The following is a 10,945-nucleotide window of genomic DNA, read 5'->3' as shown; positions in this document are numbered from 1 at the left end:
GAATCTTCTAATGACGTTTGATCTTGTATCCTATCTACCCCGTCTAAATAATCCTTCATGCATACACATACTTGCACGACTTCGGGGGTAAGTCTTGACCTTCTATCCGATATAATTCCATCACTTAAAGAAAAGGCCGATTCGAAAGCTACGGTTGAAGCTTGAACGACAAATAAGTCACGAGCCTTAATGGATAATATCAGATATGTATCTTCTTTTGATTGCCACTATTCTAAAACGTCAAGGTGGTGAAATTGTTCTTCACTCATGTGTAGTGCAAAGTTTCCAATCTTATAATTTTTCAGCTCACACTTGTGAGTGCCGATGCACGTTTGGAAGCGTCGGCTAAAAAGACTTGTAATTTGTCAAGTAAACACAAAACTCGCCTCGTTAATTGTTACGCTTATTTCGAATTTTGCAAACAAATTAACCAAAGTGTTGGCAAACTGAAATTAATTTTAGGGCACGAAACTCTTATTCACTAGAGTGATCAATTTGTAAAATAAAAAAATGGCGCAATTTTGGAAACCTGGCACGGCCAAACCTCGCCTGCTCGACGACGAAGAAGGCGGCGTTCTTTTCTACTCCGCAGCTCCATCATCCACGTAATCACCTTTTTCCAAAATAATTTGATTTTTGGCGTTAAGTTTAACTTAAAATTGACAGTCAGATATCTAAATCCTAACCAGTTCCCTTCGCGAATTCGAATATTAAGTGAAATTTAGATGTTATATTGTTAGCAGTATTATTATTATTATCATTATCATTATTAATTATTAGTAATTCGAATTTATAACTGGAATTAATTTATTTATCGACTCAATAATTGTAGATATGGATATGCGAGTTTAGAGACACAGAGACAGCGACTACCTGTATATAGATACAGAAATAGTATATTGTATCTAGTGGAGACTCATGCCACTACAATCATTGTTGGAGAAACAGGGAGTGGCAAAACCACTCAAATCCCTCAGGTTAGGCTTTCAAAGTTGAGTTGTGATGTTTTTATAGACTAAATATCGTTACTAGTAGGCTGTATGTATAAATCGTTATAATTTTGCAGTACCTTAAGGAAGCAGGATGGGCCGATGGTGGTCGTATTATCGCATGTACTCAACCGCGACGGTTGGCTGTGCAGGTAATTACTACTGAATTATTTGTTGCTTAATGCTCACTAATCATTCTTTAAAATACTCTTTTGATATATATACTATTATGATTATGATTGTGGTTGCAGAGTGTTGCTGCGAGGTTGGCGGAAGAAATGGGAGTGACTCTCGGGGAGGAAGTTGGTTATACTATACGGTTTGAAGATGTCACAAATTCAGTAAGACTTTATTTGAACTTGAAATTATTGTAATATGTAAGAATACTAAGTACTAACGACTAACTTTGATTGCAAATTAGTTAAAGAAATCAAATTTTCAACGTGAAAATGAAATACAAAAAGGTCCTTAAAGTAGAAAAATCCAGTGAAGATTATGGTGCTGAGACAGTGAGACATCTTATAACGGCTAATGCATCATTGTTCACACTTTGATTCATTATTTTATTCAAACAGATGCACCAGTGTTTATGGTGTGCATCAAAATTTAAAATTGGTGCATCATGAGACGTGTCAGCCGTAGTAATCAATAGTGTTCATGGTCCTTTTTATAACACATCAGAATGATGTTATAAAGTGTCAAAAGTTGTTTATATACATCTTTTTGGCAGCACAGGACTTAACTAGGATTAAATTTCTCACTGATGGAGTATTACTAAGGGAAATGATGGATGATCCTCTGCTAAGCAAGTACAGGTGCTGTTTTGGTATTTTAGTTACTTAGATCTGTTCAAAATTTTAGTATGTCGTTAAATTTTAAACTATGTTTCAGTGTGATTATGGTAGATGAGGCTCATGAGAGATCCCTTTCAACGGACATATTGTTGGGTCTCCTTAAAAAGGTACTCCATAAAGATTAAACATTTGCTTCTTTAACTCTACGTAAGAATGTGTAGAACTCAGGTTTATAGGTGTGCTTGCTAACTACCAACCAATTTCCCAGATACAACGTCGCAGGCCCGAGTTGCGCCTAATCATTGCATCAGCCACAATTGAAGCGAAGTCAATTGCTGCGTTTTTCCACACCAGGTTCTCTTATTATTGTAATGATTATTATTATTAATAATTAATAATCAATAATGATCAAGAACAAACTCTTAAACTTATCTTCTGATTATTACTTGTTGTAAGATATTAATCAGATTTTTACATGCTGCCACTAAAGTACTAAATAATAATTTTAGAAATATTAATGCTTCTTATATATTGTTATTATTTTATTTTACTAACCATAGTTGCTAATGAAGCTATCAAAAGTCTAAGTCTTGGATTTATATACGATATAAAGTTTGTAAAGAAAATTAAAAAATTTATAATATATGCTTTTGTAAGTAAGTTATATGATAAATTCTAGTAGTCATTCAACCATATTTTCGAATATTCTTTTTGGTCATTCATGATTCATGTATTGATGTTTTTTTTTATTGATCATTTACCTATTAGTTCCTCGAGTAATTAGAGCTATCTAAATCTTCAAGCAATGGTTATCTGAACATCACAACTCACAACATCAAAATACTACATAATCCCACCCGTTATAGTACAGCAGATTATGTGATTAATCAATATCACATAATCAGTTTTAAGATACGACTATGAATATAATTAACAAACTTATTTATTAATCAGGAAAAGGCGGCCTAAATTGGAAGGAGAATATCAAGGAGTGCTGACAGAACCTGCTATTTTGTCTGTTGAGGTATGTTATAGTAACGTCACGTGTGTTATACCATAAAAAATTTAAGCTTCTATGTTACTATGCTGTTTTGTGCTAACAAATAATAATGTGATATCAGGGTAGAGGATTCAATGTACAGATTTTCTATGTTGAGGAGCCTGTTTCAGATTATCTTCAAGCTACTGTTTCAACAGTGTTGTCAATTCATGATAAGGTACATCAACTATTGTGGCAACCTTTGAAACTATATATATAATATATAATAAATAATAACTGTGTCGCACCCTAAAATCAGGCATGTAACTTCTAACATCTGTTCTGTTAAATGAATAACTATACAACAGAAGTCTTACTATTCTGATTCTGAATACTCTTAACAATAACAACATTAATTAAATAACATTGATAATTAGAATGCGAAACAACTTTTTCTCAAAAGCATGATAAAGAAATATGTAAAACGCACACATCTCTCTACTAGCAGAAAATCTCATGATAATTCACGTTGCAATCTCTAGCTAGCTCTTCACTTCTTGTTAACAAAACTTTTCTTCTATTTCAATACAAAGTTTTCTAACTTTAATTTAAAAGACACTATCCAAATTTCTACTTATAAACTCTATTTGTTTTGTGGAGTGTTTCAAGAACTACTAACGACTTATGAACCCATAAGTAGTCTATGTAAATGAGACTTACCAACATTAAATCGTGAGTATGGCCATCAAACTTAACAAAATAAATTGCAAGTGTCTTTCTCTATATATTTTTTGCGATTTCACCTAGCATCAAAACACAATTAACGAAAACATGTTATAAACTTACTGAGAGAAACCCCGACGTTACTTGCTCACACAGACTGCAAAAATCTATAATCAGAAACCTTTTATCGACACTCGAAACTCAGTTTATCAAATTCTATAATAACTAAACTAATTCAGGATGAGAAGCATACCCTCAAACGATACTAAAATCTACCGTAACTTGTGACCGCATCGTGACTGAATAACGATTCATTTTCTCTCGTCTCATTTACCATTGTTGTCTTCTCTCTTAGTTATATTGTGTTTGTCGCTTTCTTTATTTATGATTATCCAATTTAATAAGGTTGTGGTTGTTATATGAAAAAAATATATTTTGAGAGTTTACCCTCAATCCCGTTCAAGTTGTAGCAACCTTTACCATGTTCTCATGCACAACTCTAATCAAATTAATTTAGACTCGTCGTCTTACTTTCTTGTCTTGACACATGTAAGTCCTCTTTTGTATAAATAATTAATCTTTACTCTAATGTCAACAATATTTATAATACAACAACAACAATACAACAACAATACCCAATCCCACACTTGTAGGGTATGGGGGAGGTGAGACGTAGACAATCCTACCTCTACCCTAGGACAAAGAGAAGTCATTTCACCACCCCGAGTGAAACACTCACAAGGGTAGAGAAAGTCCTCCCTCTCTATGTTCGACGGATAAAGAGATTGCTTGCAACGGACCTCCGGCCAAAAAAAAAAAAAAAAAAAAAAAAAAAAAAAAAAATTAAATGCCAACGCCATGAAAATGGTGGAACGAATTTCCATGGGTTTTAAAATGTTGCCTGGGATTCGATTTAGGCTCTAAGCGACAGTCAAGTCGCCAATAATTAGACGCTTGCTGATGGCTCCCGAAACAGCGCCGTAAAAAAGAAAAAAGAAAAACGTACCTTAGAGTGTACTGCGGAGCACAGGACGAATAAAGTAAAGCTGCATTAAATGAGAAATAAACATATATGTCCACATACAGATAAAAACACAACATAGCAAGCCATTCTATAAGAATTAACATACAAACATACATAAAACAGTATCTACCCAACAAGCATACATACGGGAAAACCAACATACGCATACATAGATATAAAACATACAAACATACGAATATACATACCAACATACGGATATACATACAAACATACGAATATACATACAACCAAACATATAACTATACATACATATAAACATACAACCATACATAAATACAAACATACATAAATACATAAATACAATCAAAGACAAGCAGAAAAGCAAAACAAGCGAACATACAAACAAACAAACATAAACCTGCGAACAAAGTTAAATACATACATACAAACACGAACATCCATACATACACATAGAAACCCACATGTCCAAACTTACACCATCGATGCATGGGTCTAGAGAGAAAAAAAAAAAAAAAAAAAAAAAAAAAAAGGTCGCACAAAAAAAAAAAAAAAAATACATACAAAAAAAAAAAAAAAAAAAAAAAAAAAAACAACAAACCAGCAAACAGCAAAGAGCAGAGTGAAAGAAGATACCCACACAGACCCACAAAACCACAAACACACAAACAAAACCAAAAAACCTACTCGTCTATTCTAATTCTAGTCCTCCACGCAACCCTATCAGAGGTCATGTCCTCGGTCAATAAGAGCTCCTTCAAGTCTAGCTTTATCCTATCTTCCCACCTACGCGTAGGTCTACCCCTTCTTCTTACGCCGTCAACCGTAAGTGTCTCGACCCTCCTAACAGGGGCAGTAGGAGGTCGTCTTCTCACATGCCCAAACCATCGAAGTCGTTCTTCTCTAAGCTTGTCGATGATGCTTCTAACTTTCAGGTTCTCCCTAAAAACACTATTAGGAATCATATCTAACATGGTTTTACCACATGTCCACCTAAGCATCCTCATCTCTGCCACCTCCATCCTCCTCTCTTGTGCTTTCGTCATAGGCCAACACTCTGATCCGTATAACATGGCAGGTCTAATTGCCACCTTGAAGAATTTCCCTTTCAGCTTAAGGGGGATCTTCTTGTCTTGTCAACAATATTTATAATGTTTAGGTAAAATCTGTTCAATTTTTAGGAGGTTACAAACTGCGTTTTGTTAAATTTTTCTATTACTATTGTACTTAGGCAAATCTTTATTTGTTTGAGCTTGTAGGAGCCAATGGGAGACATTCTTGTGTTCTTAACTGGCCAAGATGATATTGATGCTGCAGTTCAATTGATCACAGAAGAAGCCCAAAACAGGGGCAAGTCTTCTTTAGGTATGTTTTAAGTTTATTATTTGGTTTATCTTACTGCCCTAAAATTCAGTGGTGTATAGTTCATTAGTTTCTTTTATTGCTTATATTGATTGATTTTGATTATTTTGATGCAAATCTGGTTAAACATTTCAGGAATGATTATTTTGCCTTTGTATTCGGGACTCACTCGTGCAGATCAGGTTAATGATATTATTATTATTGTTAATGTTAATTTTATGATTATATATTTTCCCTCCATGGCTTGTACCTTTATATAGTAGTAATATAAAACTATTTGCTTGTGGGATGTTTTTTTTTTAGGATTTGGTGTTTTCTCCTTCTCCTAGAGGAAAAAGGAAGGTGGTGATCTCAACAAATATTGCTGAAACATCCCTTACGCTGGAGGTACTATTGAGTAATCTCATCAATCAAATGTATGTATTAATGAATTATCTGCTTTGAATAAAATCTATCATATTATTGCTTTTGAATTTCATTTGTTGGAGCAGGGTGTTGTTTACGTTGTTGATAGTGGTTTCTCGAAACAGCGGTTCTACAACCCGGTATTTCTTATTATAATGGCTTAAGTTTTCTTTTGTTTCATATTTATTCTGTTGAATATTATATTGAAAACATATAACTTTAATGTTTAACAGATTACAGATATAGAAAATCTTGTAGTGGCACCAATATCCAAAGCCTCTGCTAGGCAGAGAGCTGGAAGGGCTGGACGGGTACGGCCTGGCAAGTGTTACAGGTACACTGATTACCATACTGAATATATATATATATATATATATATATATATATATATATATATATATATATATATATATATATATATATATATATGTGGTAGGATCAAGAGGGAAGTAACCAATCGGGGGGAAGCGGGGGGAAGCAAAAACTTTTTTTTTTTTTTTTTTTCCTTTTTTGAAAAAACTTTGTTCACGAAAATTATAGATGAGATGAAAATATGAACATTTAGTAGACACTTTGTGATAAATGTTTTTATTTTGGCGGGAAAACGCTCGAAGAAGTAATATATAACAATTATCGCATTTTTCGAGCGTATATTAAGGTTTTAGCTATTGGGGTTTAGATATTTGGGTTTAGATATTAGGGTTTATAGGGTTTAGATATTAGGGTTTAGAAATTTAGGGTTTAGGGTTTAGATTTAGGGTTTAGATTTAGGATTTAGATTGAGTTTTTAACACGAACGGTTTAGAGTTTAGGGTTTAGGGTTTGGTGTTTTGGGTTTATGGAATAAACCCAAAACACCAAACCCTAAACCCTAAACTCTAAATCGGGCTAAATTTTACTTCACAAAACATGAAGAAAAAAAACGTTCATATTCTTCACGAACAATATTATCTTGAATGCTATTTTTGTCGATCGTTTTCCCGCCTAAATAATAACATTCATCACGAAGTGTCTCTTCTAAATGTTCATATTTTCGTGTGATCTTGATGCCGGAAAAAAAAAATTCCAAAAAAAGCGAAATTTTTTTTTTTTTTTTTGCTTCCCCCCGCTTCCCCCTGATTGGTTACTTCCCCATCGATCTTGCCCATATATATATATATATATATATATATATATATATATATATATATATATATATATATATATAGTTGTAACTTTCTGGTGTAGACTATCCAGTAGTGATGTAAGTATATTTATGTGTACATACATATATCAGGCTTTACACAGAAGATTATTTTATCAATGAGATGTCCTCACATGGGATTCCTGAGATGCAGAGATCAAACCTTGTTTCTAGTGTGATTCAGGTATACAAACATATACATCTATTGTTTGGAAAGATGTTGCAATACTCGTGTATTATCGTGGATTTTAACAAATTGGGTGTATTTATTGCAGTTAAAAGCGTTAGGAATTGATAACATTTTAGGGTTTGATTGGCCAGCATCACCTTCATCTGAAGCAATGGTTAGAGCTCTTGAAGTACTTTATTCACTAGGAGTCCTTGATGATGATGCCAAACTCACTTCACCTGTGGGATTTCAAGTTGCTGAGCTACCGTTGGTAGGTTTCCACGGAGATGTGATAGGATCAAGGGGGAAGTAAACAATCGGGGGAAGCAAATTTTTTTTTTTTTCGTTTTTTGAAAAAACTTTGTTCACGAACATTATAGATTGGATGAAAATATGAACATTTAATAAAGACACTTTGTGATAAATGTTTTTATTTTGGCGGAAAAACGCTCTAAGAAGTAATATATAACAATTATCATGTTTTTCGAGCGTATGTTGAGGTTCTAGATATTAGGGTTTATAGGGTTTAGATATTAGGGTTTAGAAATTTAGGGTTTAGATTTAGGATTTAGATTGAGTTTTTAACACGAACGGTTTAGAGTTTAGGGTTTAGGGTTTGGGGTTTTGGGTTTAGGGACTAAACCCAAAACACCAAACCCTAAACTCTAAATCGGGCTAAATTTTACTTCACAAAACATGAAAAAAAACGTTAACATTCTTCACGATCAATATTATCTTGAATGTTATTTTTGTTGATTGGGGTTTTGGGTTTAGGGACTAAACCCAAAACACCAAACCCTAAACTCTAAATCGGGCTAAATTTTACTTCACAAAACATGAAAAAAAACGTTAACATTCTTCACGATCAATATTATCTTGAATGTTATTTTTGTTGATCGTTTTCCCACCTAAATAATAACATTCATCACGAAGTGTCTTTTTTAAATGTTCATATTTTCGTGTGATCTTGATGCCTGAAAAAAACATTCCAAAAAAAAACGAATTTTTTTTTTTTGCTTCCCCCCGCTTCCCCCCGATTGGTTACTTCCCCATTGATCCTGCCCCCCACGGAGATTATATATTTCATAATTAATTAATATCTTTTTTTTTGTGTGAATTACAATATAACTGATGTTATTGTATTTTGTTCGTTTTAGGATCCCATGATCTCAAAAATGATCATAGCTTCAGACCAACTTGGATGCTCCGAAGAAATAATCACTGTATCTGCTATCCTCTCAGTTCAGGTATTTTAAATTATAAAATGGCGGTGTATCTTTCTATCTTTTTTATGTTTATGTGAAACCTTATGTGAAGTTTTCTTATTGTCATTTTGTGATAATGTTAACCATCAAGTTACTGTAATTGTGGATTAGGGTCTTTTAAATTTCAGTCTTGTTATATTTTATAGACTTTCCATGGAGTGTAGCTTTATTTTTATAAACTATACGATGTTACTTTCAGTCAATATGGATATCTGTTAAGGGGCAGAGGGAGCTGGACGAAGCCAAATTGAGATTCGCTGCAGCAGAGGTGTTTTATATGCACGATAATAATGCTAGATTATCACAGATTTTGATTGTTTCTTTTCCACTAATACTGTTCATAAAATTGTGTTTGTGTATGAAGGGTGATCATGTGACCTTCCTCAATGTATACAAGGGATTTCTTCAGTCTAATAAATCGTCAAAATGGTGTCACAAAAACTTTATCAATTACCATGCAATGGTTAGTTTTCACTATCAATGTGACATCTGTGTGCTAAAAGATAATCTGTCAATGTGACATTAAGATTTATCTTTTGTTTGCAGAAAAAGGTAATGGAAGTTAGAGAACAGCTAAGAAGAGTAGCACAGCGACTAGGATTAACCCTAAAATCATGCCAAAACGATATGCAGGTCTTAATCTTTGGCACTTAAAATTTTATAATATATCGTAGGCTTCCTCATCTTTTTTCTTTGACATTTTCATGAAACTGTGTAAACAGATTGTATTTGGAATCTTGTTTTGATTTAGGTACTAAGAAGGGCAGTGACCGCTGGATTTTTTGCCAATGCATGTCGTTTAGAGGTGAGTTGTTAGCAAACCTAACGAGTATGCTATTTGTAGGGTAGTGTATGTGAAAATAACTTGTTAATTCACATATGTTTATTCAAACCTTTTATTTAATTGGAGAATTTATATTGTTATTAATTCATCTGTGAAGCCATATAGTCATAACGGGATGTACAAGACTGTCAGGAGTTCTCAAGAAGTTTACATCCATCCATCATCTATATTGTTCAGGTTGTTATCTCTAATTGTTAAAAGCAAATTAAAGTTCCATAATAATCTATCAATGAGTGCCGATATTTCAACCGCTTTAGTATTGGCAAGTATATCTAAAGACACCATCTCATGTGAACATTTCATGTATCATATGCCCATACCGCTGCTAATTGAGTTGTTAAAAAATGTTACAGAGTTACCAATATGATTTATTTATAACATGAAACTTTTGTGGTGTAGGGTGAATCCAAAATGGGTTTTATATCATTCACTAGTGTCAACTGATCGACAGTACATGCGTAATGTCATTTCAATTGATCCTTCCTGGTTGAGAGAGGCTGCACCTCACTTTTACCAGCAACCACCACTCAATCCTAATCGTCACTAGTAGTAATCTATATCTCGTGTTATATAATGCTCCACTACATCTACTTGTATACGTTGACTTTTTATATCTGTTTTGTATTTAGAGTCTCTATATTTTTTGGAGTTTGGATTAATATGTAAAAACCATCACAAAACGAGATAATGATATATATGACTTGGATGGTTCAGTGCATAGTTATCTTACATTTTACATATTGGATATAATGAATCATCAAATGACTCTTTACCTTCATTCTTTGGTTTTATCTTTGGTTCGTGAATTTCAAATCCCAGGATTTCAAATCCCTTGGATTTGAAATCCGGTGTGTTTGGTTGACGGATTTTGTTAAAAAAAGTTCAAAAGGGATTTTCAGTTCAATGACAAAAATAACTTTCATTGATAAAATGCATTATAATATTACTTGTCATCAAGTTATTACCACATTATAACTTTAAAGTCTCCTCTCTTCAAACACATACTACAACACTAGTAAACAATTCTATCTACTGTAATAATCGACTTATGCACAATTCTATCTACTGCCATGAAAATAATTGTATCTACTGTCATGAAAACAATTGTATCTTCAAACACATATTAAACACTGGTGACAACTTCCATGAAACAATTTTATCTACTGCCATGACACCAAAATTGAAATGTCCCGTTCATATTGATTATAAACGTTTCATATTAATTGATT

The 10,945-nt window shown here is 33.2% G+C and overlaps 1 protein-coding gene across 2 annotated transcripts; it reads left to right on the top strand.

The window, feature by feature from the left end:
* The first annotated feature begins 426 nt into the window (after positions 1 to 426).
* On the top strand, positions 427 to 10,428 carry LOC139855900 (probable pre-mRNA-splicing factor ATP-dependent RNA helicase DEAH9). Of its 2 annotated transcripts, none has more exons than XM_071845143.1 (23): positions 427 to 605; positions 833 to 977; positions 1,067 to 1,141; positions 1,241 to 1,330; positions 1,725 to 1,804; positions 1,881 to 1,950; positions 2,052 to 2,137; positions 2,738 to 2,807; positions 2,905 to 3,000; positions 5,748 to 5,853; positions 5,986 to 6,032; positions 6,154 to 6,237; positions 6,381 to 6,395; positions 6,489 to 6,589; positions 7,532 to 7,622; positions 7,714 to 7,878; positions 8,765 to 8,854; positions 9,072 to 9,140; positions 9,237 to 9,335; positions 9,419 to 9,505; positions 9,624 to 9,677; positions 9,814 to 9,893; positions 10,116 to 10,428. In XM_071845143.1, the coding sequence occupies exons 1-23, from the start codon at positions 511 to 513 to the stop codon at positions 10,261 to 10,263; spliced, it is 2,043 nt and encodes a 680-aa protein (XP_071701244.1). In that variant the 5' UTR covers positions 427 to 510; the 3' UTR covers positions 10,264 to 10,428. The 2 variants fall into 2 exon arrangements, with proteins under 2 accessions (XP_071701244.1, XP_071701243.1); XM_071845142.1 differs by having other exon boundaries at positions 6,342 to 6,395.
* Positions 10,429 to 10,945: the final 517 nt, after the last annotated feature.

The sequence above is a fragment of the Rutidosis leptorrhynchoides genome, chromosome 6 (assembly GCF_046630445.1).
Source record: "Rutidosis leptorrhynchoides isolate AG116_Rl617_1_P2 chromosome 6, CSIRO_AGI_Rlap_v1, whole genome shotgun sequence".
NCBI classification, from domain to species: domain Eukaryota; kingdom Viridiplantae; phylum Streptophyta; class Magnoliopsida; order Asterales; family Asteraceae; genus Rutidosis; species Rutidosis leptorrhynchoides.
Note: the sequence above shows the minus strand (reverse complement) of the source record. Positions and strands in the feature narration are given on the sequence as shown.

What these genes read in the sequence shown, in the direction of transcription:
- LOC139855900 (XM_071845142.1), top strand. Translation starts at nt 511, where the DNA reads ATGGCGCAATTTTGGAAACCTGGCACGGCCAAACCTCGCCTGCTCGAC. An exon ending in CGGCCTGGCAAGTGTTACAG is followed by an intron (nt 6,590 to 7,531) that starts GTACACTGATTA and finishes TACATATATCAG; the next exon opens with GCTTTACACAGAAGATTATT. An exon ending in CATGCCAAAACGATATGCAG is followed by an intron (nt 9,506 to 9,623) that starts GTCTTAATCTTT and finishes GTTTTGATTTAG; the next exon opens with GTACTAAGAAGGGCAGTGAC.